This window comes from Brienomyrus brachyistius, unplaced genomic scaffold (assembly GCF_023856365.1).
Source record: "Brienomyrus brachyistius isolate T26 unplaced genomic scaffold, BBRACH_0.4 scaffold52, whole genome shotgun sequence".
NCBI classification, from domain to species: domain Eukaryota; kingdom Metazoa; phylum Chordata; class Actinopteri; order Osteoglossiformes; family Mormyridae; genus Brienomyrus; species Brienomyrus brachyistius.
The window spans coordinates 830,691-858,296 of record NW_026042327.1 but is presented as its reverse complement, the minus strand read 5'-3'; the positions used below and the strand labels follow the sequence as shown (position 1 = coordinate 858,296).

General features: G+C 40.6%; 3 protein-coding genes across 5 annotated transcripts in view; all 3 read left to right on the top strand.

Moving 5' to 3' along the window:
* The window catches only part of LOC125723834 (NACHT, LRR and PYD domains-containing protein 12-like), a 360,722-nt gene that overhangs the window by 193,181 nt on the left and 139,935 nt on the right, over positions 1-27,606 (top strand). The gene's annotated exons all lie outside the window — the stretch shown is intronic.
* Positions 860-27,606, top strand: LOC125723859 (uncharacterized). Of its 3 annotated transcripts, none has more exons than XM_049000703.1 (3): positions 860-1,022; positions 12,723-13,482; positions 26,817-27,606. In XM_049000703.1, exon 2 carries the CDS (start codon positions 12,801-12,803, stop codon positions 13,473-13,475), a length of 675 nt encoding a protein of 224 aa, XP_048856660.1. In that variant the 5' UTR covers positions 860-1,022; positions 12,723-12,800; the 3' UTR covers positions 13,476-13,482; positions 26,817-27,606. The 3 variants fall into 3 exon arrangements, with proteins under 3 accessions (XP_048856660.1, XP_048856661.1, XP_048856659.1); XM_049000704.1 differs by lacking the exon at positions 26,817-27,606 and adding an exon at positions 13,882-14,209; XM_049000702.1 differs by lacking the exon at positions 26,817-27,606 and having other exon boundaries at positions 12,723-14,209.
* LOC125723862 (uncharacterized) lies at positions 1,022-2,524 on the top strand. The gene is made up of 2 exons (XM_049000705.1): positions 1,022-1,782; positions 2,182-2,524. The coding sequence occupies exon 1, from the start codon at positions 1,101-1,103 to the stop codon at positions 1,773-1,775; it is 675 nt and encodes a 224-aa protein (XP_048856662.1). The 5' UTR covers positions 1,022-1,100; the 3' UTR covers positions 1,776-1,782; positions 2,182-2,524.

Here is a 27,606-nt window from a genome sequence, read left to right as displayed (position 1 = left end):
CCGAGCGGCGGGAGATTGACGGTGTATACGGACATGCGGGGCTAATGGCGTATTTCCGTACATCAATACGGGCAGCTTTCTTTCCAAAACGGCGCGATCCCCTAATAAACGGGACGGCTGGCTCCTCTACCCCCGGTTGTCTGCCGCCCGGTGCAATACTCCGCGCGGACGGTACCGGAACACCGACCGGAAGTTGGGACCCCCTACTGTACAGGGTGGTAGGTAAATTGTTAAAAAAAATTCGGGCCATTACTTTCGGAGTAGGCTAGATGCTTCTAAGTTTATCATTACATCTATTTACATTGTTACACAGGATTAACACTTTCAAATATTCTTAGCTTGGTTAGTGTTAACTCAGTTCTTGGTAGTATTCATCTGGGTATTCATTTGATGTGGAGCACAGTTGTTTCGTATTTGATTCTAGTAATAATTTGGTGACATTACTGTTTAATATGCTATTGCACTTACAGTATCGTGCATTTTACAGTAGATTTTTTTTTGCAATCTTACTCGCTGTTTCTTTTATTCTTTCTTTTTTATATATGTGAACCCTGTAATTATTTATTATAATAATTATAACAATTGTATTTTCTGTATGGTTGAAGAATTTCCAGCTCTTTATTTATTTTATTATCTCTCTTAAGTGCTGGTTAATCTCTCATTTATTCCCCAGAGAACGAATTGAGAGAGCTGATCGATGGACCAACACCCAACACTGGGAAGCCTGGAACCTGTGGGATGAAGTGATCAACTGGGGAGAAGGTGTGGAGGAGTTCTCACCAGTGACACTCCCCACTGTCCAGGCTGGGGGGGTTAAGGGGGGATTGGGGGGGTCTACTGATTTGGGTAAGGATGGGGAGAGTGTGGGAAAGGATGGACTGCTAGCCAGCACTAGTATTTCATCTCAAAGTCTTCAGAGTAATTACGGCCTTTCATCTGAAGACTGGGAAATTTATAAAACTTGCTACCTTAACAAAAAAAAGAAAGTCAGGAAGGACCGGACAAGCCGGGGGGAAAGTGAGGTAAGGGGGCAGAGTAGTGAGGAATATGTGGATGTACCAGAGTGGGGAACATTTGAGGGGAAGGCCTCCAGGGTTGTGATGGAGGGGACAGAGGCTGGTATTAGTATGATGGATATGCTAAATGGAGGTGAGGAGAATGTATGTGAGGTGGGAGTGAATGTGGAGGAGGTTAAGGGAGGAGGAGGGAAAAGTACAGGGAATGCTGTGGAATATGTGGTGTCACAAGTAGGCAGAACTTGGCTAGAACCCATCCAGGAGGAAGACCTTGAGGAAGATGAAGAAACAGATGAGGAGCTTCAGGAAGCAGAAGACACTGATGCTGCCACAGTGGACAGTTGGCAGTGCATGGCGGCATATGTAGCCAGAATATGGCTGCAGACTTTACAGGAAGATGGACCTGAGGAAAATGAAGAAGCTGATGTGGTATTCCAGCAGGCAGAAGATGCTGATGCTACCACACTGGTCAGGTTTCAGTGTATGGTGGCATCTGAAGACAGATCACAGCTACTGACTATACCAGAAGAAGGACCTGAGGAAGAGGACGAGACTGAAGTGATGAAGACAGATAAAACAAAAGAAGATGCTGATGCTGCCGAGAAGATCTACAGTGAAGAAGAAGTATCATTCCATGTGAATGCCGAAGATCTTTCTGAAGATGATACTGAGAAGAGCCACAAGAAGAAGAAGAAGAAGATGAAGTGGTGCTTCTTCTGCTGTCCCCTGCCCTTCAGAAGAAGTAGCAAGAGGCAGTAATTATAAGGTTGTGAATTCAGGTTTACAAATGACTTAAAGCAGTAATATAACTGCATTATTGACACCTTCACAATGCACTGTAATGCATCCATAAATATATTATAGACATGGGTATAAATATTGAAGAAAAAAAAGCATAACACATTATAGCCATGTTTATTATGGATTAATGGCCGATATAATGTATTATGAAGATATTTATTGTGTATATATAGATCAGAGCATTCATAATGCATTATCAAGATAGCTATAATGTGTTATGCCTTTGTATAAGTATTTACAGCCGTGTTTTTAATACTTTTATAAATGATTTATAAGGCATTAATTGGGTATTTATTTATTTATTTATTAGTTATATGACTGCTTTAAGTAAAGTTAAGTAAAGTGTTTATTTTCTTTTTCTTAGAATACCCGTGTTAGAGCCCTGCATTGGGACTGGGATCCCGCGGGACCCAACGGAAAGTGATACTGTTTAAGTGTTAATGTAGCTATAAGATACGATAGGATAAGATATGCTGAGTTAAAATATAAGATAGGTTAACATGAAATATATTAATATAAGCTAAGTTGAAATATAATAAGATAAGATAGGTTAAGTTATATGATAAGATAGGCTAAGTTAAAATATAATAAGATAGGTTAAGTTAAGATATGACAAGATAGGCTAAGATAAAATATGATAGGCTAAGTTAACATATGATAAGGTAGGCTATGTTAAGATAAGAGATTTGCAATAAAACATATTTACTTTTCAAACTGTGTCTTTGTCATCTTTTCAGTGTTGTGTCTGTCTTTGTTTGATAATTTTGAATCGTTAATTTATACCTGAGACTCTCCTAAATGTCAATAAGCAGAGACGGAGGAATGGGAGGAAGGTACAGTTAAGTATAAATGATAAAGTATCAAAATCACAGTGCTACCTCATTTTGACGCAGAGAAAGTAATTTCAGTGTTACTACCACATATGAGTTAATGGCTGCAAATGTTGGTGTTACAAGTGCTGGTAAATAACGCGGCGTAAGTTTAACTCCGGTGTGTTTCTGAAAAACGCACCGCCTTCTGCCTGCTGTCATTCGGCGAACGTGTAGGAGGCTATTCTGGTAACAGGTAAAGTTGTCATTTAACGTAATGCTAATGTGCATTACCTGTTAGTAAGTGTTTTACTATATCACACACCTTACGTCCTTTATAGTTGTAGTCCGGTCCACTCTGTATCCATGCTAACTAGCTAGCTAATGTTAACATGATGCAGTACAGTCTTCCAGCTTGGGGATTCCCACCCCTTTCCGCGGCCAGTATTCCACAGGGGGTTTGCGGAGGTGTTGGTTGCAAATGCAAACGATCCCTTCATGTTCATGTGTTGTGTTCTAATGTGTAAATAAAAGATAACTATCAAATTCAATGTTTATGTCCTATTATACTAGATAAGACTAAAATAGTTTGCCCTGCATATGGATGCCATGCAGTCAGAGTATGATCAAGACAGGGTGTGAGTGTGGAAAAAAGACAAATGTAACAGTATTTGAGGGAAGAGTGTGAAGGAGGGAAATGTAGGGAGAAGGAGGTTCCTCGGAGCTCCGAGATGTGTTTGGCTGTAATAAATCTGGAATATAGCTATATGACATAGTTTTTGATAAAACCAGCATTTATTTTTTAGGTTTGTCGAGCTCCGTCAAAACAATTAGAACGAGTCCATTATGTAACTGGAACCCCTCTCACATGTAAACACAGTGACACGCTACAGCGTTGGTTTGTTGTCTGAGGCTATGATACTGACCACAAACACATTCTCAAATTTCACTGCACCAATCATAGCATATGCAGGCAGAAAAATGATAGCAAAAAACATTCAGCATTAGACTCTAAAACCGTCTGTAATGTCTGTGTTTATCCAGTGGACCATAAATTAAAATAAGCTTTCCTATTTCAGTTTCTTTCAGATGTTATAAAGTAGTAAATAAAGAATCATATTAATTAAACCATGTATTACTGACTATCAGACAACTTCAACAAGTTACCAAATGGATGCAAAATCAAAGATATTCATTTGCGCCTGGCACTAACCATGTACTCCTTCACAGTACTAAGCCATAGAAAGGGCCCCAATGAAACCCCTGCATTCCTGCATCGCAGATACTCTGATCTCAGCATTTATAAGATTATATTTGTACTACCTGCCAATTTTTATATTAGATGAGACTAAAAATTGAGAAATATCTATATGCAGAAGTAGTTTTTCCTGATAAGAAGGATAATATCAAGACTGTCAGCATTTACAAATCGAATTATGACATATCTGAGTAGCCCAGACTGTCCGGAAAATGGCTGGGGGGGGGGGGGGGGGGGGGACTACTCCGGGGGCTACATCGCTCTACCTTTTTTTAAAATGATTTATTAAAAAAAAAAATCTTTTCTTCTTACACTATAATGGCAGGTTTAGGACTAATACAGTACAGTCATAACCAGTGTCAGGGATTCTATGAATTGCTACACAGAGACAAGTCCAGATATTGAGCCCAAGGCTAAAATTGTGGTTTACTTACAAGTGCACTTTGCTGGGCAGTGGGGGTGTTTGTCCTTCTCTGCGCACATTTTCCCCTCTTATCCTGTCTTCTCCTCCGCAGCCCTTCCTCCTTCTCTCTGTTGCTCCTATATTCCCTCCCCTCCAGTCATCTATGTTCTCCTTCCTCTGCGGTCTCTCCTCTTCTCCCATTCTTCAGTTATACTGTCTTCTCCGCTCTCCCTGTATCCCTCCTGTCTTCTGGTCCTGTCGTCTTTTCTCCAGTCATCCCCTGCTTCTCAGTCATCTCTGCATCTTTTCTCTCATTTGTTTGCTTATTCTTTGATTGTTTGTGTTATTCGTTAACCCACCACCCCATGCTGGATGAGTCTTGATGTTTTTTGAAGTTTTTTTAAAGTTAGGCTTCTTCCTTTGTTTTTGTGCCATATCTTCTGCCCTCTTCTGGTTGCGGCAGTACATGACACGGGTGGAAAATAGGGTTTTTTACAACACACACATCAAAACCAAAAGGATCAGGAAGGATCAGAATTCCCACTCTCCTTACCAACACCTCGAAAAGCCAGGCCTTGCCGTGCCAAGTACTTAACTTCAGAAGATTTTTCCTCACTTGCTGCTGCTCTTTCCAGCTCATCTGAAGGTTGAATATTAACAGGATTGATCTTCTGAATCCATGTCATCAGTGCTAATCTGTGGCACTGCCTGTCTTTATGTGCACTGAATTTCCCCAGTGCCTTTTCCAGTTTCACATGCCAGTCTTCACAAGAGCTGAATGTGTCTTTCATGCCAGTTTAGACATTTGTGTTACAAATTATTTTGCACAGTAGAAACAAAGAACCCCCCTTAAGACGAGGGGGGGCTGTAATGGAGCCCAGTGTGATCTTTAAACCATTTCTCCTGAAAGCAGGGTCTCCTATTTGATAGACGTGACATTTACATTTGGCTGATTTGGTGAAGGTCCAAGCTCCTCCCCCCTCCTCCCTAAAACACCTTCATCTTCACCTGCCTGTCTGCTCTCTCTCTCTCTCTCTCTCTCTGCCATTGACTCACACTCAGTGTCCCTGATTAAATGCTGTATCTGAAATACACACCACAGGCCAAACTAAGAAGCATATTAAACTAACATCAGGATCAGGCTGCTGTGACGTCATTATTCACTCTTAACCATCAATATTTGCTCCTTTTCTCACTCCCCTCCATGTCACCTGCATTTTCTGCCGTCAGCAGCCTCTTGCTGTCTCTCCCTCTTCATCTTTACTCTCAGCACAGCAGAATTTACATGAAAGCAGTTATCAGTAAACAAGTGGTGTTTCTTGGCATGATGCTCAGGAATGGATCTCTCAGGATTTGTTATCTGAATGGGAATGATTAATATATGAAGAACCCTTGACTCACATACTGTATACGTCTATCATCTGACTGGCACTAATTATCTCACTGTCTGTACTTTCCTGCTTTTCTGTGGTTGCCCAAAAACTCACGATTGTCACATTTCCTCTTCATGATGACAAGCTACTGACTGTGAATAAAAGCTGACTGTAATAAAACTACCTGCATTTAAATCATACATTAATGACACAAAATACCTTAAAGTATTACTTACTTACTTATTTTGCACAGTAGAAACAAAGAACCCCCTTTGGGGGGGGGGGGGGGCAAAGTGAAAGTGATGTGGAAAATCGCCTCTTACCACTGAAAGACATGGGGATGGGTGGTGCTAATAATGGTACTGCAGCCAGCCAGTAGGGGGCGCTTGACATTGAGGGTTTTCACCTATTAGAGATGTTATGGTCTCCTTGTTTTTTGCAGTCAATGTTTTGATCACAGAATAAATATTAAAGAAGTGAGCACTTCTGTCATGCTTTAGTAAGATTAGTAACACACTGCTTCAGATTTCAGTGACCTGATCTCTGCTTGCAAAGAGCCTGAGATGGACCTCAAAGGTTTAAATATACATTTGCTGATAAATGAAATGCTATGTGGCCCAGTGGGTGGCGCTGTCTGGGGATTTGAACCCCCATTACTGCATGTTCGTACCTTGTTTGTGCTGGTTTGCCTGCTGTTTCTGCCGCAGGTGAAAAAGCATACAGGCAGCTGAACCGGTGTCTCTAAACAAGCCATTGTGGCTGCGGGTCATAAGGCGATTTCCTACTGCACGAACTTGGCCCAATTGAAGGTCTTAGGAGGTAGTTCCTGAACCATTTTTTAGTTCCAAAAAGAACATACTTTTTTCTCGACCAAGACTTACTGGGTGGGGCTTATAGTGATAAACTTTTCCTATTGGTTGACCACAAGCCCCAGCGCCAACTTGAAAGTTTCATGGAAATGCAGGAAAAGAGAAGTGGAGCAAAAATTGAGCAGATGTAATTTTTTGTAGCTCAGTTACACTAAAGGCATCAATGAGTAACTTTTTTGCTTCTGTCCCCATAGTTCTGCATCTGAAAATGCGATTGATAACGATTAGCGTAATGAAGAAGTGTATATTATGGACACTGGACTGGAGCATTATCAGATAACCTCTCAGTTATCCTTGTGTGAGAAATATACACAGTCACATATTGAGATTATATTAGATGATGTGGTCTTGAGAGTGGGGCGGCATGGTGGTGCAGTGTTGCCTCACACCTCTGGGACCCGGGTTCGAGTCTCCGCCTGGGTCACATGTGTGCAGAGTTTGCATGTTCTCCCCATGTCGTTGTGGGGTTTCCTCCGGGTACTCTGGTTTCCCCGCACAGTCCAAATACATGCTGAGCCTAATTGGACTTGCTAAATTGCCTGTAGGTGTGCATGTGTGAATGCATGGTGTGTGAGTGTGCCCTGCGATGGGCTGGTCCCACATCCTGGGTTGTTCCCTGCCTCGTGCCCATTGCTTCCGGGATAGGCTCCGGACCCCCCACGACCCAGTAGGATAAGCGGTTTGGAAAATGGATGGATGGATGATGACATAACTGGTCTGTGAACATTAGTGAGCATATGATGTAGGCTGTCCAGGAATGTAATAATGTGTGCAGTGTTACATGGGCCCAGGGTTGCATGATGGTGAACAGCACCGTTCTGACTTATAGCTGCGCACATAGTTATGTTACCACCACGCTGTCCTGGGACATTGATTATGGCACCGTGTACAATAATGTTCCTACTCCAATTAGCCTCACCGTGTTTTTGGACTATGGGGGGGAAACCAGAGTACCCGGAGGAAACCTCACGACGACATGGGGAGAACATGCAAACTCCACACATGTGACCCAGGCAGAGTCTCAAACCCGGGGTCCCAGAGGTGTGAGGCAACAGTGCTGACCACTGCACCATCATGCCGCCCCCCATAAATTCATTTTTCCATTTTTATTTTCAATAATATTGATGTTAACTCAGCATCTTATTTTCAATGTTGAAAAAGTCACTTTATATCAAGGTTTCGCCACCATTAATTTTTCAATATTGAAAAAATGACCAAAAATCAATTCAGTTTCAATGCTGATAATTTAACACTGACCATAATTCAATGCATTTAACTATACTTCAACGCTGAAACAATAATATGATGCTATCTGGGCTATGAATAATTATTTCAATTGATATACAGATTCCAAGCCCATATAGGTGATACACAGGTACGTAATGGGCGTCTTATGTCTGAGGTAGCCAGCTACTGTGTTTGATAACCCACCATCATAATAATAGTTTCCTTGCACCAGTATAAAAGTAAACCAATTGATCCCTCTTGCAATAACCTGTGGTATGAAACTGAATAAAATGTATCGTACCAGTCTTGGGGAAAACCAGTGAGAATCCACTGTGAAACAGCACTGTGCAAATTCTCATGTGTTCCTAATGACAAGGGCAAACCTGGTAATCAAACTAGCCTCTCAGCAGGAGTGTTAGTGTAAAAGCAGGGCTTATTGACACAGATAATAAAGCTTGTTAGAATGCGTAACATAATTATTTAGCTGGGCCCAGAAGAGGTGAGAGCTCCCCTAGTGGCTACAGGAGTGCATTTTCCCCAAAGCAGGTATAATGGATGGTGGTCTTATTGCTTTTAGACCACAACTTGGGATAGAAGAACAAATCAAATTATTTTCCTCATTTAATATTCAGATTTTAATTGGGCTTAAATTTTAGAGCACAGTATGTTCTAGGATGGTACGTTATGGATATTAGTCTCTACCACATTCTAACGCTATAAATCCGGACCTTTTCCTATGTTTGATTTGGTGGCTGCCAGGCGTTCTGAGTAGTATAGTGACTATGGTAGGCGTGTGATTCCCTAAGGAATTTTTTGTTCTGTTCTGTGTGGCAAATACATATAACGCTGACATTTTTCCTGGAAGATTTGTGATTTTTCATCCCGTGCCTTAAGGTATTTCTCTCCAGCTCTAGGGAGTCTCCCCCGAAAACACCAGTCACTCACTAGCCTTACACTTATGCTTGCTGACTTATTCAACACCATGAATGGATTAACAGAAAAACAGAAACCTATTAAAAGGCTGCACCATATCATGATATGCAAATAAACATCCAGCATCATTGTTTCACAGGGAAGTACATTATTTATTGATAATTATAACCCTAACCCTTACTTCTCAGCTTGACAAACATAAGGTGCGGTGTGTGAACATGTGAACTGGTTGAAATGCAAGTGTTTCACAGTCAATGCATAAGACTTGAGAGCCCTGACTTTACTTATATAGCCCACAACATGTTTATGATTCATGAATAAATCTGGCCAGCAAATCGGTCTTTCATTTTCCACAGAATAAAAAGAACGATAATGTTATCCCGCTGATAATTGCAGGCGCGTTTCACCCCCGGCACTGGCTGGAGACACAGGCAAAAGGCATACAATCTTATCGAGGTACAAAAATTATTCCATCTACTCTGCACATCTGCATAACTTCCATCATAGTGCCAGTTTTTGCGGTCAGCAAGTTTATTACTGTAAGCGCCTCCATAGTAGTGCCTCTGAGGAACTGAACCAGACTTCCGATGGTGTCTCTCACATGCACATCATACATATATATATACACTCACTCTCTCCGGGTCTTTCACATGATATGTGGTCAGCCACTATATGGGAGGGATATTCAGGCATAAATTAAGGGCATATTTACAAGCCGCACTAGTGTACCTATGTAACCGGTCATTCCCTGCCTATACTCTGCATTGTGTTTTGGGGTGTTATCAGGTGTGTGTGGGGTGCAGGAGGAAGGGATATTACAGACGCCGTTGTCGTTCCTGGATTTTATTGAAACTGTTGGGAACAATAAGGAAAGGGGTAAACTTCATATGCTCTGGCCCTCTTGCTCTCTCTGCTCAAAGTAAAACAATGTATATACTTATGTATAGATGTGTTTTCTATCCCCTGCTTATGATGAATAATAAATCAAATATAATATATAATATATGGGTCATAATTATACAATTGATTTACTAACTCGGGGGACCCTGCCACTAGATCCTCACCTCTTCCCACGTGTGCAATACACCAAAGGGAAGAGGAAATGAGGTCGGGACCCTTATAAAGGGGAAAAGACAGAGGGAGGGGCGATGCAGGACAAAAGCATCATGGGAAAGTTTAAAGGATATTGTACCCATCAGGTTAGACAGAAGAAGGAAAACAGAATCTTGTATAATTATAAATTAAAAGTAAAATAACAACCTGTTACACGTCACCTACACTTCAGACTTCATCCTCAAAATCAAAGCAGTATTAACACAAGCAACATGTTCCATCTCTTAAATCCAATCTAACATTTAAAAATAAAGTCTGTTTCAACTGGACTTTTATCTAAGAAAAACAAACATTTTATATTCGAGTTGTTATAAAACTACTGAAACAAATAATTGGCTATACTGCAGTTCCGCTGTCTTGTTTGGCACCCTAAATTATGTCCTGCATTCTGTGGAAACAAATGAAGGCTGAGGAATGTTACGTAACACAGCTAGAATGCAAAAACTCTATCTGGTGTAATTCAGTGCATAAAACCAATGGTCTTAAGTGTGGTGTCTTCTTCGTAACACTCCCTGACTTTTGTATCCATGACCATGAGATAGGGTGGGCTGCTTTTCTTCCTTCCTTTGACTAGTATTCCTCCCTTTCCTCCCAGCCTTGGTTGGTGGGTCAGGCAGCATCACCTTCTTTTAATAGACCCAGGTGTCATTTATCTTGAAATTAGGTTCAAGTGCAGAAAATGATCTAGTCTTAGACAATCTCTGAATTACAGAGAAATCTGATTTATTCTGAAACTGTGAGAAATTGTTCATCTGTATTTTGCTGCATTGCTAATTGTTGATGTGTGTGCCCTCCTTGTGCAGTAAAGGGGAGATCACATGCAAGCCTGAATTAAAATAAAATATTCTCTTCATATAGGAACCAAGTCTCTGGCTGGAAATTTCTACAAAAGGTCCATCTTCTTTTGCCGTATCAACACTTAAATGAGAAAAGCAGACAGGGACAGTATAGGTGACAGCAGTGACTGTCCTTCCATGCCATCCATATGTACAAGGGGTATGACCAGAGTACACATGTACAAAAAATTATATATCAAAAGCAAGTACCTTTGTTGAAACGTGAAGGTAATCGTTTACAGCATAACAATTCCATCCTAAAAAAAAGAATTTGTCTGTGTATTGCCTAGGAACTGCTACAATGTTAAAATGGTAAATCCCAACCAAACAGAGCAAAAACTGACACGTTATTTAAGAACTGAAAGAAGGAGAAAATTGAAAACTTTCTTCGAGGGATCAATAACATATATGTTTTGTTTCCCATGGTCCTGTTACTAATTCAAATCTTAAATCCTGTACTTTGATATTTTGGGCTGAATGTAATGACAGCAAACGTAACAGCTGCCTCAATGCAGGTGAAGGCAGCCCAGAGGGTCCAAGAGGTCAGTCGTCAATTACTGCATAGGGATCAAATCTGCAATCAGAAAATGACTGCATACATGCCTTTATATTACGGTCAAGCGGAGAGTCAGAGCAGTTTCCATAGAAACAACGTAAACAAACTTTACCGTTTGAAGCACAACAAACTCTGAGTGAAAATGGCGCAGAGGTGAGTAGCTTGTTAGCTCTCCAAAATGTCTTTGAATTCTTCAACTGATGTTGTGCTACTTTGATTATTTAGCCTTTTATACTATAATGACATAGTAAATGTCTATAATACAATAAAAAACATTAAATTTTTTTTAATATTACATATTTTTTAACGTCATTTAAAGTGCAGTGGTTTTTATTGCTACTGTGGTTGCTAATATTTAAATAATGACAGACTATTTGGTTAGTAAATTCATGTCAAACATGCTAGTTTAGTAGGGCTTCCCAACCTTTCAATGTCCGCGGATCGGTTTCCGTCGTAGAAAAGTGTCACGGATGGGTAAGACGGCGGTTTAATTTGGGGGTTCCCATGCCGAGCGGCGGGAGATTGACGGTGTATACGGACATGCGGGGCTAATGGCGTATTTCCGTACATCAATACGGGCAGCTTTCTTTCCAAAACGGCGCGATCCCCTAATAAACGGGACGGCTGGCTCCTCTACCCCCGGTTGTCTGCCGCCCGGTGCAATACTCCGCGCGGACGGTACCGGAACACCGACCGGAAGTTGGGACCCCCTACTGTACAGGGTGGTAGGTAAATTGTTAAAAAAAATTTGGGCCATTACTTTCGGAGTAGGCTAGATGCTTCTAAGTTTATCATTACATCTATTTACATTGTTACACAGGATTAACACTTTCAAATATTCTTAGCTTGGTTAGTGTTAACTCAGTTCTTGGTAGTATTCATCTGGGTATTCATTTGATGTGGAGCACAGTTGTTTCGTATTTGATTCTAGTTATAATTTGGTGACATTACTGTTTAATATGCTATTGCACTTACAGTATCGTGCATTTTACAGTAGATTTTTTTTGCAATCTTGCTCGCAGTTTCTTTTATTCTTTCTTTTTTATATATGTGAACCCTGTAATTATCTATTATAATAATTATAACAATTGTATTTTCTGTATGGTTGAAGAATTTCCTGCTCTTTATTTATTTTATTATCTCTCTTAAGTGCTGGTTAATCTCTCATTTATTCCCCAGAGAGCGAATTGAGAGAGCTGATCGATGGACCAACACCCAACACTGGGAAGCCTGGAACCTGTGGGATGAAGTGATCAACTGGGGAGAAGGTGTGGAGGAGTTCTCACCAGTGACACTCCCCACTGTCCAGGCTGGGGGGGTTAAGGGGGGATTGGGGGGGTCTACTGATTTGGGTAAGGGAGGGGAGAGTGTGGGAAAGGATGGACTGCTAGCCAGCACTAGTATTTCATCTCAAAGTCTTCAGAGTAATTACGGCCTTTCATCTGAAGACTGGGAAATTTATAAAACTTGCTACCTTAACAAAAAAAAGAAAGTCAGGAAGGACCGGACAAGCCGGGGGGAGGGTGAGGTAAGGGGGCAGAGTAGTGAGGAATATGTGGAGGTACCAGAGTGGGGAACATTTGAGGGGAAGGCCTCCAGGGTTGTGATGGAGGGGACAGAGGCTGGTATTAGTATGATGGATATGCTAAATGGAGGTGAGGAGAATGTATGTGAGGTGGGAGTGAATGTGGAGGAGGTTAAGGGAGGAGGAGGGAAAAGTACAGGGAATGCTGTGGAATATGTGGTGTCACAAGTAGGCAGAACTTGGCTAGAACCCATCCAGGAGGAAGACCTTGAGGAAGATGAAGAAACAGATGAGGAGCTTCAGGAAGCAGAAGACACTGATGCTGCCACAGTGGACAGTTGGCAGTGCATGGCGGCATATGTAGCCAGAATATGGCTGCAGACTTTACAGGAAGATGGACCTGAGGAAAATGAAGAAGCTGATGTGGTATTCCAGCAGGCAGAAGATGCTGATGCTACCACACTGGTCAGGTTTCAGTGTATGGTGGCATCTGAAGACAGATCACAGCTACTGACTATACCAGAAGAAGGACCTGAGGAAGAGGACGAGACTGAAGTGATGAAGACAGATAAAACAAAAGAAGATGCTGATGCTGCCGAGAAGATCTACAGTGAAGAAGAAGTATCATTCCATGTGAATGCCGAAGATCTTTCTGAAGATGATACTGAGAAGAGCCACAAGAAGAAGAAGAAGAAGATGAAGTGGTGCTTCTTCTGCTGTCCCCTGCCCTTCAGAAGAAGTAGCAAGAGGCAGTAATTATAAGGTTGTGAATTCAGGTTTACAAATGACTTAAAGCAGTAATATAACTGCATTATTGACACCTTCACAATGCACTGTAATGCATCCATAAATATATTATAGACATGGGTATAAATATTGAAGAAAAAAAAGCATAACACATTATAGCCATGTTTATTATGGATTAATGGCCGATATAATGTATTATGAAGATATTTATTGTGTATATATAGATCAGAGCATTCATAATGCATTATCAAGATAGCTATAATGTGTTATGCCTTTGTATAAGTATTTACAGCCGTGTTTTTAATACTTTTATAAATGATTTATAAGGCATTAATTGGGTATTTATTTATTTATTTATTAGTTATATGACTGCTTTAAGTAAAGTTAAGTAAAGTGTTTATTTTCTTTTTCTTAGAATACCCGTGTTAGAGCCCTGCATTGGGACTGGGATCCCGCGGGACCCAACGGAAAGTGATACTGTTTAAGTGTTAATGTAGCTATAAGATACGATAGGATAAGATATGCTGAGTTAAAATATAAGATAGGTTAACATGAAATATATTAATATAAGCTAAGTTGAAATATAATAAGATAAGATAGGTTAAGTTATATGATAAGATAGGCTAAGTTAAAATATAATAAGATAGGTTAAGTTAAGATATGACAAGATAGGCTAAGATAAAATATGATAGGCTAAGTTAACATATGATAAGGTAGGCTATGTTAAGATAAGAGATTTGCAATAAAACATATTTACCTTTCAAACTGTGTCTTTGTCATCTTTTCAGTGTTGTGTCTGTCTTTGTTTGATAATTTTGAATCGTTGATTTATATCTGAGACTCTCCTAAATGTCAATAAGCAGAGACGGAGGAATGGGAGGAAGGTACGGTTAAGTATAAATGATAAAGTATCAAAATCACAGTGTTGCCTTATTTTGACGCAGAGAAAGTAATTTCAGTGTTACTACCACATATGAGTTAATGGCTGCAAATGTTGGTGTTACAAGTGCTGGTAAATAACGCGGCGTAAGTTTAACTCCAGTGTGTTTCTGAAAAACGCACCGCCTTCTGCCTGCTGTCATTCGGCGAACGTGTAGGAGGCTATTCTGGTAACAGGTAAAGTTGTCATTCACGCGCATTACCTGTTAGTAAGTGTTTTACTATATCACACACCTTACGTCCTTTATAGTTGTAGTCCGGAGCACTCTGTATCCATGCTAACTAGCTAGCTAATGTTAACATGATGCAGTACAGTCTTCCAGCTTGGGGATTCCCACCCCTGTCCGCGGCCAGTATTCCACAGGGGGTTTGCGGAGGTGTTGGTTGCAAATGCAAACGATCCCTTCATGTTCATGTGTTGTGTTCTAATGTGTAAATAAAAGATAACTATCAAATTCAATGTTTATGTCCTATTATACTAGATAAGACTAATGCCATGCAGTCAGAGTATGATCAAGACAGGGTGTGAGTGTGGAAAAAAGACAAATGTAACAGTATTTGAGGGAAGAGTGTGAAGGAGGGAAATGTAGGGAGAAGGAGGTTCCTCGGAGCTCCGAGATGTGTTTGGCTGTAATAAATCTGGAATATAGCTATATGACATAGTTTTTGATAAAACCAGCATTTATTTTTTAGGTTTGTCGAGCTCCGTCAAAACAATTAGAACGAGTCCATTATGTAACTGGAACCCCTCTCACATGTAAACACAGTGACACACTACAGCATTGGTTTGTTGTCTGAGGCTATGATACTGACCACAAACACATTCTCAAATTTCACTGCACCAATCATAGCATATGCAGGCAGAAAAATGATAGCAAAAAACATTCAGCATTAGACTCTAAAACCGTCTGTAATGTCTGTGTTTATCCAGTGGACCATAAATTAAAATAAGCTTTCCTATTTCAGTTTCTTTCAGATGTTATAAAGTAGTAAATAAAGAATCATATTAATTAAACCATGTATTACTGACTATCAGACAACTTCAACAAGTTACCAAATGGATGCAAAATCAAAGATATTCATTTGCGCCTGGCACTAACCATGTACTCCTTCACAGTACTAAGCCATAGAAAGGGCCCCAATGAAACCCCTGCATTCCTGCATCGCAGATACTCTAATCTCAGCATTTATAAGATTATATTTGTACTACCTGCCAATTTTTATATTAGATGAGACTAAAAATTGAGAAATATCTATATGCAGAAGTAGTTTTTCCTGATAAGAAGGATAATATCAAGACTGTCAGCATTTACAAATCGAATTATGACATATCTGAGTAGCCCAGACTGTCCGGAAAATGGCTGACTAATGTACATACAGTGTAATAAGCTGATAATCAAATGGATAGAAAAACGCTCAATAATAGACAGGATTCAAAGGGTAAATAAGGTGCATCATGTGGAAGAGAAGTTAGGTGGCATTGGGGTGCATTGTGAGTTTCATCTGGAAGCTAGAAGGGAACAAACAGGGCTTTGGGGGGGGGGGGGGGGGGGGGGGGACTTCTCCGGGGGCTACATCGCTCTACCTTTTTTTAAAATGATTTATTTAAAAAAAAAAAAATCTTTTCTTCTTACACTATAATGGCAGGTTTAGGACTAATACAGTACAGTCATAACCAGTGTCAGGGATTCTATGCATTGCTACACAGAGACAAGTCCAGATATTGAGCCCAAGGCTAAAATTGTGGTTTACTTACAAGTGCACTTTGCTGGGCAGTGGGGGTGTTTGTCCTTCTCTGCTCACATTTTCCCCTCTTATCCTGTCTTCTCCTCCGCAGCCCTTCCTCCTTCTCTCTGTTGCTCCTATATTCCCTCCCCTCCAGTCATCTATGTTCTCCTTCCTCTGCGGTCTCTCCTCTTCTCCCATTCTTCAGTTATACTGTCTTCTCCGCTCTCCCTGTATCCCTCCTGTCTTCTGGTCCTGTCGTCTTTTCTCCAGTCATCCCCTGCTTCTCAGTCATCTCTGCATCTTTTCTCTCATTTGTTTACTTATTCTTTGATTGTTTGTGTTATTCGTTAACCCACCACCCCATGCTGGATGAGTCTTGATGTTTTTTGAAGTTTTTTTAAAGTTAGGCTTCTTCCTTTGTTTTTGTGCCATATCTTCTGCCCTCTTCTGGTTGCGGCAGTACATGACACGGGTGGAAAATAGGGTTTTTTACAACACACACATCAAAACCAAAAGGATCAGGAAGGATCAGAATTCCCACTCTCCTTACCAACACCTCGAAAAGCCAGGCCTTGCCGTGCCAAGTACTTAACTTCAGAAGATTTTTCCTCACTTGCTGCTGCTCTTTCCAGCTCATCTGAAGGTTGAATATTAACAGGATTGATCTTCTGAATCCATGTCATCAGTGCTAATCTGTGGCACTGCCTGTCTTTATGTGCACTGAATTTCCCCAGTGCCTTTTCCAGTTTCACATGCCAGTCTTCACAAGAGCTGAATGTGTCTTTCATGCCAGTTTAGACATTTGTGTTACAAATTATTTTGCACAGTAGAAACAAAGAACCCCCCTTAAGACGAGGGGGGGCTGTAATGGAGCCCAGTGTGATCTTTAAACCATTTCTCCTGAAAGCAGGGTCTCCTGTTTGATAGACGTGACATTTACATTTGGCTGATTTGGTGAAGGTCCAAGCTCCTCCCCCCTCCTCCCTAATACACCTTCATCTTCACCTGCCTGTCTGCTCTCTCTCTCTCTCTCTCTCTCTCTCTCTCTCTGCCATTGACTCACACTCAGTGTCCCTGATTAAATGCTGTATCTGAAATACACACCACAGGCCAAACTAAGAAGCATATTAAACTAACATCAGGATCAGGCTGCTGTGACGTCATTATTCACTCTTAACCATCAATATTTGCTCCTTTTCTCACTCCCCTCCATGTCACCTGCATTTTCTGCCGTCAGCAGCCTCTTGCTGTCTCTCCCTCTTCATCTTTACTCTCAGCACAGCAGAGTTTACATGAAAGCAGTTATCAGTAAACAAGTGGTGTTTCTTGGCATGATGCTCAGGAATGGATCTCTCAGGATTTGTTATCTGAATGGGAATGATTAATATATGAAGAACCCTTGACTCACATACTGTATACGTCTATCATCTGACTGGCACTAATTATCTCACTGTCTGTACTTTCCTGCTTTTCTGTGGTTGCCCAAAAACTCACGATTGTCACATTTCCTCTTCATGATGACAAGCTACTGACTGTGAATAAAAGCTGACTGTAATAAAACTACCTGCATTTAAATCATACATTAATGACACAAAATACCTTAAAGTATTACTTACTTACTTATTTTGCACAGTAGAAACAAAGAACCCCCTTTGGGGGGGGGGGGGGGCAAAGTGAAAGTGATGTGGAAAATCGCCTCTTACCACTGAAAGACATGGGGATGGGTGGTGCTAATAATGGTACTGCAGCCAGCCAGTAGGGGGCGCTTGACATTGAGGGTTTTCACCTATTAGAGATGTTATGGTCTCCTTGTTTTTTGCAGTCAATGTTTTGATCACAGAATAAATATTAAAGAAGTGAGCACTTCTGTCATGCTTTAGTAAGATTAGTAACACACTGCTTCAGATTTCAGTGACCTGATCTCTGCTTGCAAAGAGCCTGAGATGGACCTCAAAGGTTTAAATATACATTTGCTGATAAATGAAATGCTATGTGGCCCAGTGGGTGGCGCTGTCTGGGGATTTGAACCCCCATTACTGCATGTTCGTACCTTGTTTGTGCTGGTTTGCCTGCTGTTTCTGCCGCAGGTGAAAAAGCATACAGGCAGCTGAACCGGTGTCTCTAAACAAGCCATTGTGGCTGCGGGTCATAAGGCGATTTCCTACTGCACGAACTTGGCCCAATTGAAGGTCTTAGGAGGTAGTTCCTGAACCATTTTTTAGTTCCAAAAAGAACATACTTTTTTCTCGACCAAGACTTACTGGGTGGGGCTTATAGTGATAAACTTTTCCTATTGGTTGACCACAAGCCCCAGCGCCAACTTGAAAGTTTCATGGAAATGCAGGAAAAGAGAAGTGGAGCAAAAATTGAGCAGATGTAATTTTTTGTAGCTCAGTTACACTAAAGGCATCAATGAGTAACTTTTTTGCTTCTGTCCCCATAGTTCTGCATCTGAAAATGCGATTGATAACGATTAGCGTAATGAAGAAGTGTATATTATGGACACTGGACTGGAGTATTATCAGATAACCTCTCAGTTATCCTTGTGTGAGAAATATACACAGTCACATATTGAGATTATATTAGATGATGTGGTCTTGAGAGTGGGGCGGCACGGTGGTGCAGTGTTGCCTCACACCTCTGGGACCCGGGTTCGAGTCTCCGCCTGGGTCACATGTGTGCAGAGTTTGCATGTTCTCCCCATGTCGTTGTGGGGTTTCCTCCGGGTACTCCGGTTTCCCCCCACAGTCCAAATACATGCTGAGCCTAATTGGACTTGCTAAATTGCCTGTAGGTGTGCATGTGTGAATGCATGGTGTGTGAGTGTGCCCTGCGATGGGCTGGTCCCACATCCTGGGTTGTTCCCTGCCTCGTGCCCATTGCTTCCGGGATAGGCTCCGGACCCCCCACGACCCAGTAGGATAAGCGGTTTGGAAAATGGATGGATAATAATAATAACAAATAATGATGATAATAATAATTGCACTATGTCCAATGACTGCCAGTTACTGTAAACAGTAAAGTACACGTAACTGGACATGACGTGTTAAAACGTCCGAACGGCTTGACACGTAAATAATGTACGTGTCAAGTACATCATTTGCTGACAATTACTTTGACAGCTGGGAGGAAGACACAGAGTAGATGAATTGATCATATTGAGGGGTTGTGCCATTGCCTTTCTCTGTCCATGTCCTTGTGTTCTACACCACATGATTGTTTCCTGTAAACCTGCGTTAGGCTCTTTCTGTACCTTTCCGACACAGAAACCTTTTCTTAACATGGATTTATAACTGTCTTCTCACTTGAGTATGAATGATGCTTAGATATAATCTATATAATATAAATTTGATATATACTATATATGTGCACCCCACAGAAATCTCCACAATTGTAGAGATACATACGGTCTCTATGCTTTTCCTAGAGAGCCCAGGCATGAGACACAAAATAATCAGTTTTCCATAGCATTTTCCTCCAAGCCTTCTCTAGTTAAACCATAGAGACTATACCATCTCGCGTAGTCACTGGATAGCATGCAAAGAGCCATTTCTGTGGTTTTTGTTCTCTTGCCCCATTCATCACAATCGCGGTGGATTTAAAGAAAAAGTCAAAAACAGTATTGTGTCATGCTATGTGTAATAGGATTGCAGATTAGCTTAATGGACAGTCACCCCCGTTTAATTTTTTTACAGTTTTTCTGAATACTTAAACACTAACAATGATTCTTATAAAACTATTAATAGTTATAGCAAAATTACTCACTGTTTTGCACTCAGTTTGCACTTTTGTAACACACAATTTGCAAATGTGTAAATACAATCCACTGCACAGCACTCTTTTTGCGGAACTGTAAAAACAACTCACTGTTTTACACACAATTTCTAAATGATCAACACACTCCTAGTAAAACTATACACATTTATAGCTATTGATTACACTACTTTGCCAGCTGTCTGGCCACACTGTCACATGTGAAAACGGTTTTAGATAATTAGTTCACTTTGCAATCAGCATGAGCGCTATAAATAAGCCACAGGTACAGTAAGCTTTCAGTGTGGAGAACAATGGAGGGAGAAGGAAGACTGAGAAGAGTGAGAATTAGAGAAGGGCGAGGAAGAGGATGAAGACTAGGAGGTGAATTTAGAGGATGAGGAGGTGAAGAGGAAGGAGGAAGGGTAAGAAGAAATAGAATAACTGATGTCATCAGAGCTACAACAGTGGATCATGTGATCAACCATGGAATGACCCTGAGGGAAGCTGGCCAACGGGTTCAGTCTGACCTGAGCCGCTACGCTGTAGCAGGCATCATAAGGACGGTTCCAAATGAGAATCGGTTAGTACAGTTACTTCACAGTACGTTTTGTAATAGTACTATACTCTAATGAGAAACACAACAATGCTGTACAGGTAAAAACTGAAAAGGATACTCTACAGACCTGCTAGACATCCAGAATCTGGGGGCAGAGGAAGAATGTTCACTGAAGAACGAGAGACCCATATAGTTAATATGGTGATCACAAATAATTCCATTAGGCTACGAGAAATACAGCAGCGTATAACAGAGGATGACACCATCTCCCAAAACATGAACAATGTGAGCATCTCTGCATTATCTCGTGTACTGGCATGCAACAGAATCAGGATGAAGCACATTTACAGAGTCCCTTTTGAAAGAAACAGTGAACGCGTTAGCATGGCAGGAACATTATTGTACACGGTGCCATAATCAATGTCCCAGGACAGCGTGGTGGTAACATAACTATGTGTGCAGCTATAAGTCAGAACGGTGCTGTTCACCATCATGCAACCCTGGGCCCATGTAACACTGCACACATTATTACATTCCTGGACAGCCTACATCATATGCTCACTAATGTTCACAGACCAGTTATGTCATCATCCATCCATCCATTTTCCAAACCGCTTATCCTACTGGGTCGCGGGGGGTCTGGAGCCTATCCCGGAAGCAATGGGCATGAGGCAGGGAACAACCCAGGATGGGGGGCCAGCCCATTGCAGGGCACACTCACACACCAGTCACTCTCACACACACACCTACGGGCAATTTAGCAACTCCAATTAGCCTCACCGTGTTTTTGGACTGTGGGGGGAAACCAGAGTACCCGGAGGAAACCTCACGACGACATGGGGAGAACATGCAAACTCCACACACGTGACCCAGGCAGAGTCTCAAACCCGGGTCCCAGAGGTGTGAGGCAACAGTGCTAACCACTGCACCATCATGCCGCCCCCCATAAATTCATTTTTCCATTTTTATTTTCAATAATATTGATGTTAACTCAGCATCTTATTTTCAATGTTGAAAAAGTCACTTTATATCAAGGTTTCACCACCATTAATTTTTCAATATTGAAAAAATGACCAAAAATCAATTCAGTTTCAATGCTGACAATTTAACACTGACCATAATTCAACGCATTTAACTATAGTTCAACGCTGAAACAATAATATGATGCTATCTGGGCTATGAATAATTATTTCAATTGATATACAGATTCCAAGCCCATATAGGTGATACACAGGTACGTAATGGGCGTCTTATGTCTGAGGCAGCCAGCTACTGTGTTTGATAACCCACCATCATAATAATAGTTTCCTTGCACCAGTATAAAAGTAAACCAATTGATCCCTCTTGCAATAACCTGTGGTATGAAACTGAATAAAATGTATCGTACCAGTCTTGGGGAAAACCAGTGAGAATCCACTGTGAAACAGCACTTCGCAAATTCTCATGTGTTCCTAATGACAATTGCAAGACTGGTAATCAAACTAGCCTCTCAGCAGGAGTGTTAGTGTAAAAGCAGGGCTTATTGACACAGATAATAAAGCTTGTTAGAATGCGTAACATAATTATTTAGCTGGGCCCAGAAGAGGTGAGAGCTCCCCTAGTGGCTACAGGAGTGCATTTTCCCCAAAGCAGGTATAATGGATGGTGGTCTTATTGCTTTTAGACCACAACTTGGGATAGAAGAACAAATCAAATTATTTTCCTCATTTAATATTCAGATTTTAATTGGGCTTAAATTTTAGAGCACAGTGTGTTCTAGGATGGTACGTTATGGATATTAGTCTCTACCACATTCTAACGCTATAAATCCGGACCTTTTCCTATGTTTGATTTGGTGGCTGCCAGGCGTTCTGAGTAGTATAGTGACTATGGTAGGCGAGTGATTCCCTAAGGAATTTTTTGTTCTGTTCTGTGTGGCAAATACATATAATGCTGACATTTTTCCTGGAAGATTTGGGATTTTTCATCCCGTGCCTTAAGGTATTTCTCTCCAGCTCTAGGGAGTCTCCCCCGAAAACACCAGTCACTCACTAGCCTTAGACTTATGCTTGCTGACTTATTCAACACCATGAATGGATTAACAGAAAAACAGAAACCTATTAAAAGGCTGCACCATATCATGATATGCAAATAAACATCCAGCATCATTGTTTCACAGGGAAGTACATTATTTATTGATAATTATAACCCTAACCCTTACTTCTCAGCTTGACAAACATAAGGTGCGGTGTGTGAACATGTGAACTGGTTGAAATGCAAGTGTCTCACAGTCAATGCATAAGACTTGAGAGCCCTGACTTTACCTATATAGCCCACAACATGTTTATGATTCATAAATAAATCTGGCCAGCAAATCGGTCTTTCATTTTCCACAGAATAAAAAAAACGATAATGTTATCCCGCTGATAATTGCAGGCGCATTTCACCCCCGGCACTGGCTGGAGACACAGGCAAAAGGCATACAATCTTATTGACGTACAAAAATTATTCCATCTACTCTGCACTTCTGCATAACTTCCATCATAGTGCCAGTTTTTGCGGTCAGCAAGTTTATTACTGTAAGCGCCTCCATAGTAGTGCCTCTGAGGAACTGAACCGGACTTCCGATGGTGTCTCTCACATGCACATCATACATATATATATACACTCACTCTCTCCGGGTCTTTCACATGATATGTGGTCAGCCACTATATGGGAGGGATATTCAGGCATAAATTAAGGGCATATTTACAAGTCGCACTAGTGTACCTATGTAACCGGTCATTCCCTGCCTATACTCTGCATTGTGTTTTGGGGTGTTATCAGGTGTGTGTGGGGTGCAGGAGGAAGGGATATTACAGACGCCGTTGTCGTTCCCGGATTTTATTCAACCTGTTGGGAACAATAAGGAAAGGGGTAAACTTCATATGCTCTGGCCCTCTCGCTCTCTCTGCACAAAGTAAAACAATGTATATACTTATGTATAGATGTGTTTTCTATCCCCTGCTTATGATGAATAATAAATCAAATATAATATATAATATATGGGTCATAATTATACAATTGATTTACTAACTCGGGGGACCCTGCCACTAGATCCTCACCTCTTCCCACATGTGCAATACACCAAAGGGAAGAGGAAATGAGGTCGGGACCCTTATAAAGGGGAAAAGACAGAGGGAGGGGCGATGCAGGACAAAAGCATCATGGGAAAGTTTAAAGGATATTGTACCCATCAGGTTAGACAGAAGAAGGAAAACAGAATCTTGTATAATTATAAATTAAAAGTAAAATAACAACCTGTTACACGTCACCTACACTTCAGACTTCATCCTCAAAATCAAAGCAGTATTAACACAAGCAACATGTTCCATCTCTTAAATCCAATCTAACTTTTAAAAATAAAGTCTGTTTCAAGTGGACCTTTATCTAAGAAAAACAAACATTTTATGTTCGAGTTGTTATAAAACTACTGAAACAAATAATTGGCTATACTGCAGTTCCGCTGTCTTGTTTGGCACCCTAAATTATGTCCTGCATTCTGTGGAAACAAATGAAGGTTGAGGAATGTTACGTAACACAGCTAGAATGCAAAAACTCTATCTGGTGTAATTCAGTGCATAAAACCAATGGTCTTAAGTGTGGTGTCTTCTTCGTAACACTCCCTGACTTTTGTATCCATGACCATGAGACAGGGTGGGCTGCTTTTCTTCCTTCCTTTGACTAGTATTCCTCCCTTTCCTCCCAGCCTTGGTTGGTGGGTCAGGCAGCATCACCTTCTTTTAATAGACCCAGGTGTCATTTATCTTGAAATTAGGTTCAAGTGCAGAAAATGATCTAGTCTTAGACAATCTCTGAATTACAGAGAAATCTGATTTATTCTGAAACTGTGAGAAATTGTTCATCTGTATTTTGCTGCATTGCTAATTGTTGATGTGTGTGCCCTCCTTGTGCAGTAAAGGGGAGATCACATGCAGAGCTGGTTTTCTGTAGTTTCTTAGCCTGAATTAAAATAAAATATTCTCTTCATATAGGAACCAAGTCTCTGGCTGGAAATTTCTACAAAAGGTCCATCTTCTTTTGCCGTATCAACACTTAAATGAGAAAAGCAGACAGGGACAGTATAGGTGACAGCAGTGACTGTCCTTCCATGCCATCCATATGTACAAGGGGTATGACCAGAGTACACATGTACAAAAAATTATATATCAAAAGCAAGTACCTTTGTTGAAACGTGAAGGTAATCGTTTACAGCATAACAATTCCATCCTAAAAAAAGAATTTGTCTGTGTATTGCCTAGGAACTGCTACAATGTTAAAATGGTAAATCCCAACCAAACAGAGCAAAAACTGACATGTTATTTAAGAACTGAAAGAAGGAGAAAATTGAAAACTTTCTTCGAGGGATCAATAACATGTATGTTTTGTTTCCCACGGTCCTGTTACTAATTCAAATCTTAAATCCTGTACTTTGATATTTTGGGCTGAATGTAATGACAGCAAACGTAACAGCTGCCTCAATGCAGGTGAAGGCAGCCCAGAGGGTCCAAGAGGTCAGTGGTCAATTACTGCATAGGGATCAAATCTGCAATCAGAAAATTACTGCATACATGCCTTTATATTACGGTCAAGCGGAGAGTCAGAGCAGTTTCCATAGAAACAACGTAAACAAACTTTACCGTTTGAAGCACAACAAACTCTGAGTGAAAATGGCGCAGAGGTGAGTAGCTTGTTAGCTCTCCAAAATGTCTTTGAATTCTTCAACTGATGTTGTGCTACTTTGATTATTTAGCCTTTTATACTATAATGACATAGTAAATGTCTATAATACAATAAAAAACATTACATTTTTTTTAATATTACATATTTTTTAACGTCATTTAACGTGGTTTTTATTGCTACTGTGGTTGCTAATATTTAAATAATGACAGACTATTTGGTTAGTAAATTCATCTCAAACATGCTAGTTTAGTAGGGCTTCCCAACCTTTCGATGTCCGCGGATCGGTTTCCGTCGTAGAAAAGTGTCACGGATGGGTAAGACGGCGGTATAATTTGGGGGTTCCCACGCCGAGCGGCGGGAGATTGACGGTGTATACGGACATGCGGGGCTAATGGCGTATTTCCGTACATCAATACGGGCAGCTTTCTTTCCAAAACGGCGCGATCCCCTAATAAACGGGACGGCTGGCTCCTCTACCCCCGGTTGTCTGCCGCCCGGTGCAATACTCCGCGCGGACGGTACCGGAACACCGACCGGAAGTTGGGACCCCCTACTGTACAGGGTGGTAGGTAAATTGTTAAAAAAAATTTGGGCCATTACTTTCGGAGTAGGCTAGATGCTTCTAAGTTTATCATTACATCTATTTACATTGTTACACAGGATTAACACTTTCAAATATTCTTAGCTTGGTTAGTGTTAACTCAGTTCTTGGTAGTATTCATCTGGGTATTTATTTGATGTGAAGCACAGTTGTTTCGTATTTGATTCTAGTTATAATTTGGTGACATTACTGTTTAATATGCTATTGCACTTACAGTATCGTGCATTTTACAGTAGATTTTTTTTGCAATCTTGCTCGCTATTTCTTTTATTCGTTCTTTTTTATATATGTGAACCCTGTAATTATTTATTATAATAATTATAACAATTGTATTTTCTGTATGGTTGAAGAATTTCCAGCTCTTTATTTATTTTATTATCTCTGTTAAGTGCTGGTTAATCTCTCATTTATTCCCCAGAGAGCGAATTGAGAGAGCTGATCGATGGACCAACAACCAACACTGGGAAGCCTGGAACCTGTGGGATGAAGTGATCAACTGGGGAGAAGGTGTGGAGGAGTTGTCACCAGTGACACTCCCCACTGTCCAGGCTGGGGGGGTTAAGGGGGGATTGGGGGGGTCTACTGATTTGGGTAAGGGAGGGGAGAGTGTGGGAAAGGATGGACTGCTAGCCAGCACTAGTATTTCATCTCAAAGTCTTCAGAGTAATTACGGCCTTTCATCTGAAGACTGGGAAATTTATAAAACTTGCTACCTTAACAAAAAAAAGAAAGTCAGGAAGGACCGGACAAGCCGGGGGGAGGGTGAGGTAAGGGGGCAGAGTAGTGAGGAATATGTGGATGTACCAGAGTGGGGAACATTTGAGGGGAAGGCCTCCAGGGTTGTGATGGAGGGGACAGAGGCTGGTATTAGTATGATGGATATGCTAAATGGAGGTGAGGAGAATGTATGTGAGGTGGGAGTGAATGTGGAGGAGGTTAAGGGAGGAGGATCTTTCTGAAGATGATACTGAGAAGAGCCACAAGAAGAAGAAGAAGAAGAAGATGAAGTGGTGCTTCTTCTGCTGTCCCCTGCCCTTCAGAAGAATTAGCAAGAGGCAGTAATTATAAGGCTGTGAATTCAGGTTTACAAATGACTTAAAGCAGTAATATAACTGCATTATTGACACCTTCACAATGCACTGTAATGCATCCATAAATATATTATAGACATGGGTATAAATATTGAAGAAAAAAAAGCATAACACATTATAGCCATGTTTATTATGGATTAATGGCCGATATAATGTATTATGAAGATATTTATTGTGTATATATAGATCAGAGCATTCATAATGCATTATCAAGATAGCTATAATGTGTTATGCCTTTGTATAAGTATTTACAGCCGTGTTTTTAATACTTTTATAAATGATTTATAAGGCATTAATTGGGTATTTATTTATTTATTTATTAGTTATATGACTGCTTTAAGTAAAGTTAAGTAAAGTGTTTATTTTCTTTTTCTTAGAATACCCGTGTTAGAGCCCTGCATTGGGACTGGGATCCCGCGGGACCCAACGGAAAGTGATACTGTTTAAGTGTTAATGTAGCTATAAGATACGATAGGATAAGATATGCTGAGTTAAAATATAAGATAGGCTAAGACGAAATATATTAATATAAGCTAAGTTGAAATATAATAAGATAAGATAGGTTAAGTTATATGATAAGATAGGCTAAGTTAAAATATAATAAGATAGGTTAAGTTAAGATATGACAAGATAGGCTAAGATAAAATATGATAGGCTAAGTTAACATATGATAAGGTAGGCTATGTTAAGATAAGAGATTTGCAATAAAACATATTTACTTTTCAAACTGTGTCTTTGTCATCTTTTCAGTGTTGTGTCTGTCTTTGT

Coding starts and splice junctions, on each gene's coding strand:
- LOC125723862 (XM_049000705.1), top strand. CDS start 1,101: ATGGAGGGGACAGAGGCTGGTATTAGTATGATGGATATGCTAAATGGA.
- LOC125723859 (XM_049000703.1), top strand. CDS start 12,801: ATGGAGGGGACAGAGGCTGGTATTAGTATGATGGATATGCTAAATGGA.